The 18,780-nt window shown below is 37.5% G+C and overlaps 2 protein-coding genes across 2 annotated transcripts; both read right to left on the reverse strand.

Moving 5' to 3' along the window:
- Positions 1–480: 480 nt before the first annotated feature.
- On the reverse strand, positions 481–7,095 carry frg1 (FSHD region gene 1). Its single transcript, XM_020932978.2, has 9 exons — positions 6,921–7,095; positions 6,514–6,581; positions 6,184–6,306; positions 4,905–4,962; positions 4,579–4,693; positions 2,870–2,974; positions 2,687–2,778; positions 699–809; positions 481–606 (listed from the first exon to the last, which is right to left on the reverse strand). Exons 1-9 carry the CDS (start codon positions 6,977–6,979, stop codon positions 570–572), a joined length of 768 nt encoding a protein of 255 aa, XP_020788637.1. The 5' UTR covers positions 6,980–7,095; the 3' UTR covers positions 481–569.
- Positions 7,096–10,722: 3,627 nt separating this feature from the next.
- Positions 10,723–16,929, reverse strand: gstt1b (glutathione S-transferase theta 1b). The gene is made up of 5 exons (XM_020932916.2): positions 16,719–16,929; positions 16,187–16,274; positions 15,492–15,642; positions 11,771–11,947; positions 10,723–10,995 (listed from the first exon to the last, which is right to left on the reverse strand). Exons 1-5 carry the CDS (start codon positions 16,828–16,830, stop codon positions 10,798–10,800), a joined length of 726 nt encoding a protein of 241 aa, XP_020788575.1. The 5' UTR covers positions 16,831–16,929; the 3' UTR covers positions 10,723–10,797.
- Between the last annotated feature and the right edge of the window lie 1,851 nt (positions 16,930–18,780).

The following is an 18,780-nucleotide window of genomic DNA, read 5'->3' on the forward strand; positions in this document are numbered from 1 at the left end:
AAAAGCCTGCGCAGTGGTTTGTTCCATGCGGAAGCAAAACGGACCCCCCTCTACGTTATATTAATAAATCTATGATCTGCCTTCTACCCTGCGCACATCATAGAACTCATGGATCTGTTTTTAATGGATAATTTTTAATAATACCAATAATTCTAAATTTGCATATTTGATTCTCATTTAATACATAGACTATAATAATAATAATAATACATTTTATACATTTTGACGATTATAATATTTATGTACAAGTGAACAAAAGAATTGCAAAAGATGGAAAAATATAATTATTTTTCCTCCTCCTTCGTCATGTTACACATTAACAGCCACTGCTGTAAAACCACACCTTTTTGTACTTCTGTGCAGGGTGCAGAGGAGGGAGTCTCGAGGAGTAAATCAGTGCAGAACTGCCACTGTTCAGCTGCAAAAAATTCCATCTATAACTATAAAGGAGTCTACATAAAATAGAAAAGTAACAATGCATTTTGATCATGTATTGTTTATTAAAAACACGATTTCCACAAAGAAATAAAGATAATAAAAATAAACTATTCCTTGTCTTCACCATGTCTTCACTTGCAGTACCTGTCTGCTTTCATTTTACTCCTCCTAGAAGACACAACAAAACTTTATTGTTATAACCTTGCATGAACACAATTAAAATGTATGATTTTATTATTATTATTTTTTTAATTTCAGACCTGTCCAGCAGAGCCTCGTGAAACTTCCCATCCACTCTGGCTTTCTTTAACGTAGTAGAGGCTTCCTCATTGACCCTGAGCCGACGATCCTGGAAACTCTGGAATTTCTTTCTGTAAACAAATCCCCATTAAGTATTTGTGAACTTCTACCAAAAGTTGTAACTATTAATGTATTGTTATTTCTTATTTTCAGATGTAGAATGCAATAGAAATTGTTGTATTATATTGTTAATTGCTTTAGTAACGGTACTAAAAATAAATTAAATTACTAAAAAAAAATTAATTATTCTGAAAATCATGAATATGTTTAAAACATTGTTTCTAAAAAGGAGTCACAAGACAATTTATCATTGGGGTAAAATGGAAAACTTGTGAAATTAGACTTAGCAAGGCTCGACACCCTTCAAATGTAGCAGTTAGTGTACATTCCTACTTGTTAGCCATTTTAAAATTTGACTTGATTAAGCAGTTTATACACTTTTCTTAAATCATTCATAAATACCTCAAAAAATTTCTAAATTCCCTACAGCTACCTTTGGGGGTGTTGAAATTTTAGTGTGGGGATCATAGACTGAATGAAGAAGTGGACTAAAGGTCCGCTCAGACCAGAGTGTCAAAAAACAAGCCGAATGCATTTGCATTTGAGTTTAGACGCCCCCGGCCGGCGTCTTGAATGGGAGAAAAATACTTGAAATGCGTCCAGGGCGTCCGTGCTTTAGAAACAAGTGCCCAGTCCCAGTCTTTTCCAGGAACGATGGCAGACCAGGTTGAGAGAGCGACTTTAGTATACTGATTACATAAAACCCATTAGCAAAGGTGATCAGCTTGGCGGTTGCAGCATGTATATATTTATACTCCTCTAATGACATGCTCATGACACTGGTTGAGTCCTGGTTGAGTCCTGGTTGAGTCCTGGTTGAGTCCTGGTTGAGTCCTGGTTGAGTCCTGGTTGAGTCCTGGTGATCAGCTGTTGTGGCGTGTATATATTTATACTCCTCTAATGACATGCTCATGACACTGGTTGAGTCCTGGTTGAGTCCTGGTTGAGTCCTGGTTGAGTCCTGGTTGCGTCCTGGTTCCTGGTTGCGTCCTGGTTGAGTCCTGGTTGAGTCCTGGTTGAGTCCTGGTTGAGTCCTGGTTGAGTCCTGGTTGAGTCCTGGTGATCAGCTGTTGTGGCGTGTATATATTTATACTCCGCTCTCCATGTGTCCGGAGCGTCGACACCTGAACGCTCAAGACGCGCCACATTGACACCAGATTTGCACCGCACAGATGCCTGAAGATGCAAAAACGCAGGTAGACTTTGCATGTAAATTGGACGCCTTGACGCTCCGGTCTAAACAGACCTTTAGCTGGTGTAACTTCATCCACAGTGTTCGGCTCCACTCAAAGGCAGCTTATGATGCTAGTGGTTACAGAGGTGAATTTGATGTTAGGAATAAGATTGATTTAATGGAAGTAGCAAAATAAAACTCCAGGATCATGTAGAGAGAGTTAATACGAACATTTTAAGACTAAAATGACGACGCTCGCCGTAGCAGTTACAGAGAGGCCACTGTATCCCAATGTAAGTCAGTGGGAGCCAGGGTCACGAGCGGGAAGTGCCCGCATGTGAACTTCCTATTTGGAACGTGGTAGCTAGCACAGTAGCTATGCCAATTTGTATATACAGCCTATGGTGGGGAGCTTCTTGGAGTTACTACTTACAGTCATAACAATTTAAATATGTTTAGATTATCTGATTATTTTAATTTGAAAGTAATTTTATTTTAATCTACTTGAGGCAGATGACAAGTTTTATGACATTTTAGGTGACGTTAACCAATTCCTCACTATATCAACACTACCATATCTGTTGTTTTGAACTAAATATCTGAAATGTGTGTACACCTTTGCCTTTACTTACTTTCCATAATTACTCTTCAGAAATGGACATTGAGTAAAGGACTGTGGGTGTGCTTGTGTACTACCACATTCAGAATACATACACGTAATTGATCTCACAGGACTTGACATTCCCCCTGTCTTCATCTGCCAAGTCATCCTTCTGCTTCACCTCTCTATCTGTATTTGTCCGAATCTTAAAAAAAATTAAAAAAAATCAACATTAGACCTCTGCATCTTGACCCCTGCAATGCAACCTTGTAGTGAAATGCCATTTTACACTTCACCTTCACCATCTCGCCCTCCCCAGCAGTCTTGTTCTTGGCCTCAATGTCCCCGCCTTCACTGTAGGAGATGAAGCAGCTATTGGCGGCCAGTAGAGCCATTTTACCCTAAATGAAAGAAAAAAAACATTTGAAAGTAAATTAAACACATTTGTTCTAAGATTGGATTTTGTGACCGACTTTGAAACCGCAATGTGTGAATAACCTTAAATACAATGTTAAAGGTGTACCATGCAACTTTTCTGGTGGAGGATCAGCAACCAGCCTGTCCCCATGGACATTTTGTTGCTTTGGCTAGAATATGTTACAGTATGGACACATTCAGTGGTTCCACCAGGACAAGTTAAGGGTCAGTTCTGTGGAAATGCAACTTGACTCACAGTAAGAATGCATGTTTTCAAGGTCTTTTAGAGCAATAAAAACATCTTAAAGCTCATTTATGCTTCTCTTTTTATATGTAAACAGATATGTGCATTCAAAGCACAATAACCATCACTGCATTTATACTTCCAAATGTTTCTAATGCCACTGCTGCATTCTTTTAAACAACTACCAGAGGACACACAAAGTCATTAGAGAATTGACCAAAACAGATGAAATAGAGCAACAAAACAAACCTTAAGGTACCCACAGCAGTTTTTACATCACATCTATAATGAGGTGAAAAAGCATTTATTTGTTTTACAGCTTGTTCTAGTTAACCTAAAAGGTTTAGCTTCCCCTATCGAGCTGTGTTCATTACTGCCCCCAGTAGTTAGCTCATGTACAGCACCATTGCAAAGATTCCACATGTTCTGAGGAGATGGACCAAATGTCAAACAGAACAACACAGAGGACAAACAGAAGCGTATCTGTATGTGTCTAGCATGTACAGCATAAATGAGCCTTTATAACTGATGCAAGATGGATAAGTTAAATTCTGTGGAACATTCCAGTAAAAGCAATAACATCTCTATGGAGAGACATAGACTGCAGACACCCCACTACAAAAGTTACATAATGCACCTTTAACTTACATTTTTTGACACAAATGCATTATTGTCAAAATGTACAATTTAAATAACTGCAATAAGCAAACTGCAATAGGCTGATAAATGTGATATAATGTCATTTGAAATGTATGCAGGTACTTAATGTGACAGAAAGTGAAGATTTTGGAGATGTTGAGAGCATAGATAGGTCAAACAGGCTGGAAGCCTTAATAAACTAGATTGATAATGTGTGACTTCACTGAAGCCAAATGAGAAAGACAAACGTTGAACAATGTATATTTTTGGTTCAATATTATGTGCCTTTTTGCCCTCTAAACTACTGTACGACAACATGTGAGGTCCTAACAAACTGTTTTTATTGTGTTGTAGTGACACTTTCTATTTATGATTAACATTAACTATGCTGAAATGGTTAAAATGGTTTGTCAAGCATTAATATTCTTAAAAGCATTCTTCTGAAAATGTCAAACAATACACACATAAAAAAATTGCAAATATATAATTTATACTGTATAAGGAGTAGGAGTCGAATTGTATTTTTGTTCATTTACTGATTCCTTATGGCTAGTGTTATACTTCTCTTGTGACACCTTACAGTGCAAAAATATATAGTGTATATAGTCTCACAGGAATTTAAAAGATAGAATGCTAGTAAAATCAAATAAACACCACTGAAACACATTAACATATATTTCTAAGTTCACAGTTTTGTTTACTCACGTCCTGAAACACTGGTTCCCACTGTTCCCTGGCACCAATGGCATCTGAGCGTCCTAGTACCAAACCTTCTGAGTTGATCCCCAAATACTTCCCATATCCAGATTTAAGAGCAATCCTAAAACACAGAACATACACTCTTGTATTCATAAAACACAAAGGTTAATGCAACATATTTATCTCCAGGACAAATCATTTGTATTGTGATAAAGAGAGCTGGGTCTACAAGATGTTGGCTTGTCTGCTGAACAGTACAATTGATGTTATGATGATGAAATGGAGAGAGCTGATTTATGTTTTACACAGGTTTGAAATGTGATGCATCTCACCTTGTGTCGGAGAGTTTAATGGCAGTAAATTGCTCTGGAGGATCGGGCCCTTCATCATCTGAAATATTAGGACCACATCCAATCATTTACATTTTTTTGTCTTTGTTTTCTTCCATTGTGTTCATCTGTCGCAGACTGAGATTTGGAAACAATACTTTCTATTATGACAATTATGGGGCCTTAAGTCTTTCTTAAAACCCCTGTATGACACGTTTTTATAAAAAAAATAGACTAAAATAAAAGCATGTTTATTAATTATGGATGTTTGAAAAAACATCAAAACATGTGTCATTACTAGCGCTGCAATGTTAGAATAGAAAATAAATACTAATTTGAGCAGGCATTCATACTAAAAAGTCACATGCACGGGACCAAAATTAACCTTTCCTGAATAGCTTGAACTGTATTAGAACAAGTATGGTATGCACCCACTATGGAACAGACCACTATGGAAAGTAAAATTATCAAAATGAAGTCTGAAATTTTAGTACTGTGACAACACTAGTTGTTACTGTGAGTGGGCTTGCATCCCCACAAAACAGACTTGTATTTGGTCTGGAGGACGGCTTCCTCCTGCTCATTTCCATGGAAATGTTGTATGTTTGGCCATAATATTATAGAGTATGTCCAAAAACTCATATCTGTGGGGGAATGTTCCTAAGTATGTTTTTAATTTTCCATTTTCATGAAATCATGCAGTTGACTTTCTACCCCCAGAAAGTTAATTACTAACATTTTTTTATTTATTTTGATAACAGCTATAATCCTGAGGTCAGGCAAGTGGATATTTTCAAAATATAAAGATAAATAAATAATAAATACAGAGATAGAAATAAAAGAAACTCCTTATTAGTCCTTTATACACTTAAATATAAATAAAACATAAATAACATCAAAATTATTAGACTTTCTGCTCTGTCACAAACCACTGTCAACAGTCAGCAATTTATGCATGTTGCGTTAAAATGTTGCAATATATGTTATCTTACAGTGCTGTCCAATAAATGTTTATTAGACTATTCACCAAAATAAATAATGAAACTTTGTTTTGGACAAGGTTATAATAATTCAGAAATAATATTGCTTTCTAGACCTACAAAAAACACCCATTAGACACACTTAAAAGGTTCAAAATCAACTTTTTCAGGGGACTGTTTTTAGTGGTAGGAGAAACTGGGGGACATAAGAGAGACCTTCACAAAGCTGGGGAGTATTTCCAAACTCCATCCAGTAAAGTATAAATTATGTATTATGCATGACAGGATTTGATTCTCCTTACCTGGATGTGGAGCTCCGAGTGTGAAGAGTCCAGTGTCCAGTGCATGAACATAAGCGTTATTCTCCATCTCTATGGCAACTGTCCCAGTAATTTCTCCAAATCGTTTGACCACCCACCAGCCACCTAACAGCAAGAGTAAAATTATGATGTGCTTAAAATCAACTGACCAGCCCTTCTTGACAATGACTTGACTTGACATGCATCATCCTAGCAAAGAAGCATGTTAAAAGGCACTGTTGTTTTTGTATGTGGAAATGTATGTAGCACTGTATCGTAAATGTCTGCGTTGAGCTACAGCTCTGTAACCATCTTCCACCCTAACACACATACCAACAATATCCAGTTTGTCTGCGCCATCTTCAGCTTTTCTCTTCTTGTCCTTGTGCTTTTTTTTCTTTCTGTAAAAAGTTGAACCCGATACGTGAATGAGAGAACAATTACTTCGCAACCCAAACATTGATAACGAGTTTGTTTTAACACTCATTAATTTCGAGTTTATTTTAAGCATTTATCAACTAAGTTTTTACACAACATTTTAAAACTAATTTAAAGCGTAAAGTTACTGAGTACAATGCAGCAAAAAAAATCACAAGAAAAAACATAAAACAAAAGCCTTATATGACTTGCTACATGCTACTTAGCATTTTGGGTTAGCATTGAGTCCACAAATTCAAATCAACGTATGATTTCCAGATCAAATAGATCGAACAGCTGAACTTATACATACAATAACTCACCCCTTACTTTGCCCCTTTAAAACAAGTTTTGTTGATTTCACACGAGAATATTCATCCATGTTCGAAAACGCTATGAGTCAGATGCTGTTTTGGCTGTGAAGATGACTACGGGAACCGCAAGGGAAAAAAGGCATCAAATAATAACATTGCGTTTGTAACTTTATACAGTCTATGGTATAAGGGCTGGATGGAACTATTTTTCCCATTTATATAGGTTTAAGTTTTGTTTTTTTTAACAACCATTTAAAAAACATTGTCTATTTTAACCATAACCCCCATAATTGTCAACAACCATCACCAAGCACACAATTACACATGCGTGTTTAGTTATCTAGCACATGAGTAAACACTTGATAAATAAGGCCCTATATGTATGAGTCTGATTTTTTGTTTTATTAATCACAAGTAAGTCTAAAGCTAGGAGGGGATAAGGGGTAGTTAAAAATCAAAATATTGAGTACCCAGCCCTCAAATGCAAGACAATATGATTTAGGTTCCACAAAAACTTTCAGAATAAAATGTTTTGTCATTTAAAGAGTAGCTTTTGTGGTAGAGTTCACCTGCATGTCAAGCAACAGTGCAGTCTTCTTTGGATCCTTTCTGAGCTTATCTACAACACATTTTTGTTTACTAAATAGACAGTTTTTATTGATGGATATCAAAAAGCTATTCTAAGATATATTTTTGTGATTTTACATGAAAAATATTAATGTGTAAATATATGTATCAAGATGTCACAAATTGGAATGCATTTTTGCTTAAACTGGTTAAATTTAGTACTCAAAATCTTATAAAATATTGGGCAGTCACAGTTATATTGTTGAGTTAAACAATTAAGGGTACATACAAGCCATAGTTTTAAACCAATGGAACATTTTCTGTTTGTCATGTTTGTTTGTCAATACACATACGCTAAATCTGAACATTTCTTTGACTACACTCAAGAACTCTCCCATTTGTATTAAATAACTGACCAAGAGCAATAACTACTTTATTAGAAATGTTACAGTATACCTTTAAATAACACAATCATTAATGAATTAATTAATCATATTCTGCTGAGTGTTACTATCACATTTGGTTTACTCTTGGTTTAGTCCTAGTTCAATCCTGGTTCAGTCCTGGTTTAGTCCAGTCTTTTAGAAGAGGAAATGGTCTTTTTTGGACAAATCTGATCCCATGGGAGGCATTATACTTTCACATGGGGTTACTGCTGGTTCAGTCTTAGTCTTGATTCAGTCCTGGTTCAGTCTTAACAGAGGAGATTGTCTGTTTTAGACACAAGTTGCTGATCACACAGGAGGTCCTGGTTTAGTCCAGGGTCAGTCTTGGTCCAGTCCTGGTCCAGTCTTAGTCCTGGTCTTGTCACAGTTCTGCCTTTTGTTTACTTGTTTTCCCCAATCCAGTCCATTTCTCAGTTTGTTCCGGTCCTCCTTTTGCCACCTCCCTCCTTTCCCTACAGGTGCCGCTCATTCTGTAATCAGCCCAGGCCCAGTCTATATATACTCCCTCTGCTCCCTCAGTCTTTGCCAGATTGTCGATCTGTTAAGACAGACATTCAAGCTCTGAAAACCTGAAACCTGAAATCCCTGTATTCCCTGAATCTGTTCTGTTTGTGACTTCTCCAATTCTGTGTTTCCCTGTTTGTTGTCCCTGTTCCTGAGTTCACTCCCAGTTAATTTCTTACTAGTGTATTTCCCAGTCTTGGAGGATATTTCCGTTCACATTTTATATCATATATTCCTCTGTTATATTTTCAGTCTGAGTTTCCATTATTACATTCCCTGTTATAGGACACTTTCTGTTATTTAAATAAGACTTTGTTTGCCTGAGTACTTGTGTCGCATTTGAGTCCAATTTACCTGCATGATAGGTCTAGTCCTGGTTTAGTCTTAGCAGAGGAAATGGAATGTTTTGGACACATCTGATCTCATGGGAGGCATTACATTTACACATTATGATGTTAGTCCTGGTTCAGTCTTGATTTAGTTTTAGTCCTCATTCATTCCTGGTCCAGTTTTAGTCTTAGCTCAGACTTGGCCCAGTGACAGTTCCGTTCTAATCCTTGTTTAGTCTTAGCAGAGGAAATTGTCTGTTTCGAACACTATTGTTCCCAGAGGAGGCATTACCTTCACATTCTGGGGTTAGTCCTGGTTCAGTCGTGGTTAAAACCTGGTCCAGTCTTATTCATGGTCCTATTTTTATTCTTAGTCCTGGTCCTGTCTTAGTTTGTTTTGAATCCAAGCTGTTCACAGAGGAGGCGTTACTTTCACATTCCTCCACATTATACAACAGCCATATCTCTGTGTCCTCATTTCACCACTCCCTCTTCTGTTCACAGAAAACATGATGAAAATCACCAGCGCTCCAGAGTCAGTTTAAAGATTCACAAAGCATGCAAATAGTAAGCATGATCCTCACTGGTCTATTACTGTTCAACAGATTATTCAAATTCATATTACATTTATTTGACAAAAAGGTTTTAAACTTTGATGGTAAAAAGTAGCCTAGCCCAGTTTGAGTAGGCCTATTAGCCAAGTTGTTGTCATAGTGTAAGTATAATGTGACATTTTTATAACCACAAAGAAAATAGTATTGAAACTATCACTGTGGATTATAATTTTTGCTGGTATTAATACTGGAAACACAATACGGGGGAAAATAAACCTGACATGAGAATCATACAATATTTATCAAAACTAATATTCATGAATTTCAAGCATATCTGAGCCAACAGCCTCTTCAAACATCAACCAATCACATTCATAGGTGGTGAAGGGTCTTGCTCCAAGGATTGTACATAACAAGTCACTTCTAAGATACTGGGATACACCACTGCTGTTAATAACAGATAGTGTTTCATTTGAGTGATGAGTACTTGAAAATATTCTCAAACACTAAAATCTATGAAAAAAGACATTTATTTTAATATAAAGTCTAATTGAAAAAAAAAAAAAGGATTACTATTTTAACATACTGGTGAATAAACAGGCAATGTAAGGTAACAGTTAAGACCAAAACACTGAGCATTTTTAGACTGCAGTAATCTTGAATTTGACTAGTTAGATCAAAGTCTTTGCAAACCGATTAAATAAAATATTGCAACTGTTTTTAGAGAACTGTTTTAGAGATCAGATATCCACACATCCTCTGGCTAATCTGCAGATGTTGTGGTTGGATAAATATAGTGAGTGGGATAATGGACCATGTCACCAATTTAAATTATCAGGGAAAATGTTTGAGGTTTTTAATTTTGGATATTTCTCTGAAGATGCGTCAAAATGAACAGAATATTACAGTCTCCTTCTCTATTTGAGAGGGGGATACACCATTCTACTGTATGAAAACCAAGACAAATAGTTAAAAGCTATTTCTAGTGGCATCCTTCAATATCAGGTACAGACAGTTGCTTAATTTCAAGTAGGGATACAAGATTAGTCAGAATCAAATCAAAACTGCAGTTTGAATGGACGCAGTTAAGAAATTGCAAAGGCTGCAGTTTTTGAAGTACCACAATTTCCTGCAGAAACTATACTTATTCTGCATAAAAACCTGCCAATGACATAGTTTATATCTACACAAATATGTCTTGGAAGTGTAGATTTTTTAAATGTCTGAAATCCAGTGTGAAATGAGAACAGAATTCTATTATTAAAACATAAATTGCAAATCTTATTGCAATCACAATACTTGGCAGAAAATTGCAATTTGATATTTATCCCAAATTGTTCAGCCCAATTCCAAAAGTATCAAAACTGAAAAAGCTGACTGGTGTGTCCCATAAAGAAATACTTTATCCAAAAAAGTTAAAAATTGATCCTTTATAAGATTACACAGGGATTATGTTATACTCAGAACACATGATTTTTGTCTTGTCTCAGAGCATGAGTCTGATCACACGAGGTCTAAAAGCTTCCATCTTGCTGGAGTCAACCAGTTTGACGGCCTCTCGCGCATTCAGGATCTTCTCGTGAGCCTCATCAAAAAGCTCCTTCCCCACAGCCTGCACCACACGTTCTTTCCACGCCAGGAGTTTCGGACGGTCTTTGAACACATCTACGCCCGCTGCAAAGGGCTAGAGAGAAGAAACAAGAGTAAGAGGCAGTAAAAAGTCAACAAATATATGTTTTAATTTGAAAAGTCTTGGTTTGGTCTCAATTTAGTCCTGGACTTGGTTCAAGCCCTGAGTTTGGACAGTCTTTGAACAAATATATACGCCTGCTGCAGATCGATGGAGAGGGGGAGATGAGAGTGAGGAGCTTTACCAAGTGTCACAGGGTCAACAAGTCATTTTCAAAGGTCCAGGTTTAGTTCTGAACCAGGTCTGATCCAGGACCAAAACTCAATATAAACCAAGACTAATCCAAGCCTAACACAAGACTAACTCAAGACTAAACCAGGGCAAATCTGGTCTAACCCAGGACTTTTTCTAATCCAGGAATAAACCAAGTCTATAAGATGGTTTAAATGATCAAGTAAAACATTTGTAAATTTTTACTTTGGAGATTACTCATGAATGTCCATAAAATTAATACAATGTTACAGTCTGGAAACAAGGACAAAGATGGTTAATTTTTTATACAAAGCTGTTCAGTAGTATTGAAGGAAATGGTTACATTGCACATTTTTATCCATTTTACCTAATTTGATTTTGTTAATATAATAAATTTTATTTCTAGTGGTATCCTTTAATATCAGGTACTAACAGTTGCTGCAATTTGAATGGAAACAATTACGAAAAAAAAGTCTGCAAGTGCCATCATTTGGACTAAACCAGGATTAAACCAAACAAAATTCTATCTCCAGGACAAACCCAGAAAAAAAAATCTAGTCTAAAACCAATCTCTCACCTGCATGATTTCAACGACAGCCACCAGGTCAGCCATGGAGATTTGCTCCCCTGCAATGAAGGCTCTGTCCTGGATGAATGCATCCTCAATGACCTTCAGAGAAGAGTCCAGGTCCTCAAGAGCTCCTTCCATCTTTTCCTTAGGAACATCAATCTTAAACACTGTGGGTAGCATCACCTGAGAGAAACACCAAAATCAGTTACAACAGTGCTTACAAGTAGGCTGCGTTCATTTGACACCTCAGCTTTACAACAATACTTATTGGTAGTTTTCCGAATCTAAACTGTAATGATTTCATACTCCCAAAGAGGGGCAGGAGCCAGATTTCCTTATGGATTACATTGTACTTTGCTATGAAATACCTAAAAAGAAAATTCACAAATGTTAAACCTGACCATTTTTATTAGTGATTTCACACATTAACTTGTATTACAACAAAAATGCATTTTAACAATACAAATTTTAGCTGGCTCCCATCTGTATCAAATATTATTTGCCAGTAGAGTGTTATCTGAAATGATGTTATCTGAAACCCAACAATAGTTTAAAATTGAGCTGAAGAAAAGGTCAGAAATCTTTGGCAGAATTAGCTGTTTAACTGTCAGATTACAGATTTGTTGACCAGGTTAATATCTCTAATTACTGGGCATGTCTACATGGACCTGGTACAAAGGCCAATGTCTTTACTGTCAACATAAATCAAGAAAAGGGAAATATTTTTTTCACAGTAGCTTCAGAAAGTGGTGCCCTTATTCAACTCTAAATGTTGTCAGTTGACATGTGTGTAGCTAAACTGTAATCTGAATTGAATCTAAAATTTACAGTGTACATGTGCATGTGCAGCAGTGTTGTGCAAGTTCACACTTTTCATGAACTAGTTCAAAGTTCAGTTCACACTTGTTCAAAATGAATAGTGCACGTTCATAGTTCACAATTTTAATTTCGAACTAGTTCAAAGTTCAGTTCATTTTATATTTAGATGAGATCTGTAAATGAAAGGCTGCTTTTATTTTTCAAACTGACTTCTAGTTTACAACAACTTTACAAGATACACTGTTGGACAAGTGACTTTAAAACTGTAATGTGTTATTTATGACTTGTTACTGTCATTTCAAAGTAATTTGTTACATTACAATATTACTGTATTTAAAATGTAAAACATTACATGACTATTGCAGCACTTTTAATTTACTCTCACCAAAAGAACTGTTAAGATGCTGAACTTTTGCGCCGTATATGGACTGAACCAGGACTGAACCAGACTAAACCAGGACTAAACCAGAACTGAACCAGGTCTAAACCAGGACTGAAGCAGAACTGAACCAGGTCCAAACCAGGACTAAACCAGAACTGAACCAGGTCTAAACCAGAACTGAACTAGGACTAAACCAGAACTGAACCAGGTCTAAACCAGGACTAAACCAGGTCTAAACCAGGAATAAACCAGGTCTAAACCAGGAATAAACCAAGACTAAACCAGGACTGAACCAGAATTGAACCAGGTCTAAACCAGGACTAAACCAGGACTAAACCAGGACTAAACCAAGACTAAACCAGGTCCAAACCAGGACTAATCCTGGACTAGAACTTGGAATCTAGGACCGTCCCTGAGAGAACCCCGAGTGCGATGGGGCGTCAGCTGCGTTTATCTCGGTGGAGCGCGGATTTCTGCGGCGGTCCTTTCGTTCAGGATCACGGTCTACACGGGCGCACCTCCGGCGTTTCACCGCTGCTGATATTGCGGTGATTTTAACAAATTTGTATGAAGAAAAACTAAAAACCCACCATTTCAATCCAGGTTAAAAAAGCATTGTGACGCGCGTTACTGACATATGTACCAAGTAAAATAATACGCGCGCGGAGCAGCACGTCCTGTGTGTGTAGATTTCAGAAAATAGGATCCATCCTATTTTTTGACGCTCTACACGAGCGTCCCCGTCAAAATACACAGAGAGCATGTATCTATTGTTGTATTTGTGCATTTACCATCAGCACATTGTGCTCCCTGGGCAGTTGTGTATCATGTGAAAGAGCCCAGATCCACATAGACCACAGGTGTCAAACATAAGGCCCGGGGGCCAGATCCGGCCCTCCAAGACCTTTAATCTGGCCCTCGGCTGATTTTCTACTAAAATATTTTAATTATATTTTCTATTAAAATCTTGTTAATTTTCTGTGGTGTTTATCACAGCAGCGTCTCCAGCGTCTCTGTACGTGGCCCCTCCCACCAGAGCAGCACAAATGAAGACTTGTCTCTTTCCAAACGCTCTTAAAGGACGATCGTTTTGACTGTTGACCGTGACACCCTCATCAGAAAAATGTCAAAAATGAGAAAAGAGGACACTGAGTGCAGGATTTTACAAGAAAAATTGACTTATTCCTATTTGCACACAAGTTAATGTTAAAACATTGTGTTGAAATTGTATTTTTTTTATGTTTCAGGTTGTTCATAATATTATAATATTTTGTAAAAGAAGGAGTTTATCAATTAAAAAAAGATTTCTGTAATAGATTTAGTGTTTCTCTGCACAAATATTTGAACTTATTGTTATTTTTGAGGTTTATATGCCATGAGTTTTCTGATCCGGCCCCTTTGAGATCAAAGTAGGTTGGATACGGCCCCTGGACCAAAATGAGTTTGACACCCCTGACATAGACTGTTAACTAGTGCTTTGAAATTTACTTTTGAAATCCTTGCGTTTGCCGTGGTCAGCCTGTACAGAAGGTAAATACAAGCAGCTAAACGCGCCCAGTCAAGTTTGATTGACTTCCCATTGAGAGACACAAGAGCCCGTACGTTCTGCTAAAGCTGCCGGTGGAGTCGCCTTCACGTTGACACGCGGCTGTGGTTTCGCGAGGTGAAGTGCGAGCAGATCGTCACTCGTCAAATTCCGACGTTTAACTGAACCCCAACAGTGACGTACGTCGTTCATCACACATAATTTGAACAAATTCACGTTCAAGTTCTTGATTTACAAAAGTGTTGCGTTCAGTTCAAAGTTCACTGAAAAATGAACGTGTTCAATGAACGCGTTCTTTTGAACTCGTTCATGCACAACACTGATGTGCAGCCAGTGGTACATACTTGATAAACTGTAATTAACTACATGAGATAGATCTGAAGTATTGTAACTTCTCAACTGTGACACCATAACCTTTTATCCTCATTTACTACATTGTTCGTCAGAATTCAAACTGAGGACACATGACTTTTGGCTGACAACTAATGATCGTTTGCTTTTATCACAAAATAACAACCTTCATTGTGTTACAGACAAAGGTCAGTTAAGTATGACAAATGAAAGCACTTAAGTAATTACTGTAACTCATGTGAAAGGTAGCCAAATATTTTCTGACTTAGATTTCACAAAAGCATTAAGATTGGATTTATTCATGCTTAGATACAGATGGATATGTTTTGCATTCTAGCCGGTTTCACTATTACACAGTTTCGTCCTAAAATGTCCATAGTTTAAATTGAGCTGAAGAACAAGTCAGGATGAAATTTGCTGTTTAGCTGTCAGATTGCAGATTTCTTGACTTGGTTTATGGTTAATATTGAATTACTGCCTATCCTCAAGAAACAAAAACTAGCAGAAAGTTCAATGTCTGTTAGTTGAGATTAATTATTCAGAAGCTACAGTATTTAATTGATTCTTGAAAGTATTACCATACTGAAACATGTTTGTAGAATAGTAAAATTGCTTAATGCATTCAGTACCTTTAACCAAAAGATTTTGGAGCCATGCATTCGAATGCCTGTTGGCTGCCAGCAGAGATATTCGTTCACCCGCGCCCTCTTCTGAAGATCTGCAGGGTACCAGTGATCGGGCGTTTTGAACTTCTCTGCCATGTACTGCATCATCGCAATGCTAAATAAATAAGTAAATAAAGGAGGGTTAGGTGAGCAGAGCCAGAGGGGCAGAGCCAGAGGGGCAGAGCCAGAGGGGCAGAGCCAGAGGGGCAGAATCAGAGGAGCAGAATCAGAGGAGCAGAATCAGAGGAGTGGAGCCAGAGGAGCAGACAGGAGCAAAGCCAGATTAGCTGGTATGTTATCATTCATACATCAGACTGGACAAAACCTATTATGACTTAATATTTGTTGTCCAAGTAACTATGCAACCGAATCAAACAAACAGAACTATATGCATGATATGACACGATGTGATGACGTTTTGAATCAACTTTGAAGTAACTAGTCTTTTAATACCATTAAGATAGCCTAACCCTTTACCAATTTACAATCAAGAAATATGATACCTAGTACTTGTAGGGACATGTACATTGGAGGGAATAAATGTGAAAGTGAATAAATGGGTAAGAGGAGAGTCAGGGGATGCAAAGGAGAGGATCAGATGGAGCAGAAAATGCAGTGGAGAGGGTCAGAGTGAGCAGAGAAGAAGGTTTAATTATCACCTCTCGCCCATGCTGAAATCTCCATCTTTCAGAGCTGGAACTTTGCGAATAGGATTGACTTTTCCAAACTCCTCTGTGAACTGCTCCCCTGAAAGCAGACAGAATCAAACAAAAGTAAATGTTTACTACTATTAGTACGCCTAGTACTAGCCAATATTTTAGTCTGTTTCTAGCCTAATTAAAGTCCACAGTGTGCCAACTCTGACATTCATAACTTGACCGTTAGACATTATGCAAGTCATTATGAAGTCTAATTATTAGGCTAACAGTGCAGTAATAAAATAGGCCTACATTTCGTCATTTATGAGTAACATAGTCTATGTAAGTAATAAAATGCCATTATTAAATGCAAATCAACAAAAACAAACTCATGTAGGCCTAATTTTAGGGGGAAAAAAGTTTGACATGTTGCAATTAAAAGATTTTTGTAAATGTTATATCATAAATTTCTTTTTCCGGAATTTTAAGCATAACTTTCACTTGTTTTTCAACGCAGACATAGCCTCACGTAGCCTACTCGCCTCGCCCTTACCGTTCATCAGTGAAACCGTTCTGACCTCCACCAGAATATTGTTCTTTTTGGCGAACATATAAACTGAGCGACAAGGCTGCGAAAACATGTCCAAAAACAACTCCAGCGCCATTTTAACTCGAAAAGTACTGAATTTTGCAAATAATTTTTAGTGGTTTATCAATGTGTGCCTCTCTACAACAGGAGCCCAAGAACGCGTCTCCCACACTCGAACTCAACTTTTATTTACGGACAAAAGTTCACGCCCACAAACCACGCCCCTTCAAACCCTTTGGCCCACAAAAGTGAACTTAGACATTAGTGACAGTGCGAAATTTAATTTGTATCAAGGTCGTAATGATAACGTTATGAGCAGTGTTTCTCAAACTTTTTTCAGACCAAGGGCCATTTTGTTAAAAAACAACGAAACTGCAGACCACTTAATGTGCAAACCTGTCCCACACTTCCAATACAAAAAAGAGAGATCAAGATTGAGTTTATTAATTAATAAGGCCAAATAATAATACTAATAATATATTCGAAGTAGCAGCCTAGTTTAAAATCTAGTTAAAATTTAACATCTTTATCCAGTGGTAGAGCAAGACATTTTTTTCTAGGGGCACTGTGGAGGTGCTAAGGTCTATGGTGGTGCTCCCAGCTAGCACACTTCTTTTTATGAATTACACTCACTGCTTAGACCTGTTTGAAACGGCCATCGCACGCACAGTGTTTAGTGCACACAGAAGCTTTGAGCGGAGTTTGGGACTCCACTGAACCTGGATCATGGAGCAAGGAGTATGGGGTTACTTTTGTCTCAAATGCACAGAGGGTCATCTACAAATAGTCAATAGTTTTGTACATGTGTTTTGATATCCACAAATGCAAATTGTATATATTGAACTTGTATTTTGGTCTTTACAAATAGATGTGTATACATTTTTTTATTTGCAAAATAAATAAATAAATAAATAAATAATATTTGTAAAATTGAAAATTATGGTTGTAAAATGTGATTCGCATTTGTGTCACCAGTTACACAAATTCACAGATTTCCCCTATGACATTCTTTTTGAGAAATCCACAAACAGATGCACATAGGCTATAGCCTACCGAGTCACATACACCGGCATCCACTAGATGGCAGTGTTGTTATAGTTATAACATAAATCACAACTATAATTAAGTTAGCAAGAGACTATGTGAACACATGTAACCATTTTGTAACCACACATCATAATTAATTATCAATAAAGAATTGGCCTTGTAGACAATTCATTAATGTTAAATATCTATCTCATACCATGCATACATACCTATGTAGGCGTGTGTGCACTGTTCACGCTGGAGCATCGTTTGTGTAGTTCCAATGCGTAGCTATAAAACTGCATTCATGAAGTGTCTATTCCATGCGCATTTTTCTCGTCTGTCGCTGTTTTCATTTGAGGTAAATTGCCTAAGGACTGTCCGACCCGCCCGTGGAAGAAAAAGTGTGGTAGGAAAAGTCCTCCTTTCAGATAAAAGTAAATTTTGCACGTGATTTGGAAATTAAGGTTCCTCAGTCTGGAGGAAGAGTGGAGAGGCACAGATCCCACGTTGTAGTCCAGTGTAAAGTTTCCAGTCAGTGATGATTTGCGCTGCCATGCCTTCTGCTTGTGTTGGTCTACTGTGTTTTCTAAAGTCCACGGTCAATGCAGCCATACCAAGACATTTTAGAGCACTTCATGCTTCCTTCAGCTGAAAAGCTTTATGGAAATGCGGATTTAATTTTTCAACAGGACTTGACCCCTGTCCACACAGCCAAAGATACCAAACGATGGCTCACTGATCGTGGTGTTTCTGTGCTAGACTGGCCTGCAAACTCGTCTGACCTGAACCTCACAGAGAATCTCTGGGGTATTGTCAAGAGGAAGATGAGAGACTGCAGAGCCAGCAATGCAGATGACCAGAAGTCCGCTATCACAGGAACCTGGGCTTCCATTACACCAGAGCAGTGCCACAGGTTGATAACTTCTATGCCCCGGAGCACTGATGGCGTAATTCATCCAAAGGCGGCCCAACCAGGTATTAAGTGCATAGAAATGAA

This window comes from Boleophthalmus pectinirostris, unplaced genomic scaffold (assembly GCF_026225935.1).
Source record: "Boleophthalmus pectinirostris isolate CB_2022bp ecotype Guang Dong unplaced genomic scaffold, ASM2622593v1 HiC_scaffold_22, whole genome shotgun sequence".
NCBI classification, from domain to species: domain Eukaryota; kingdom Metazoa; phylum Chordata; class Actinopteri; order Gobiiformes; family Gobiidae; genus Boleophthalmus; species Boleophthalmus pectinirostris.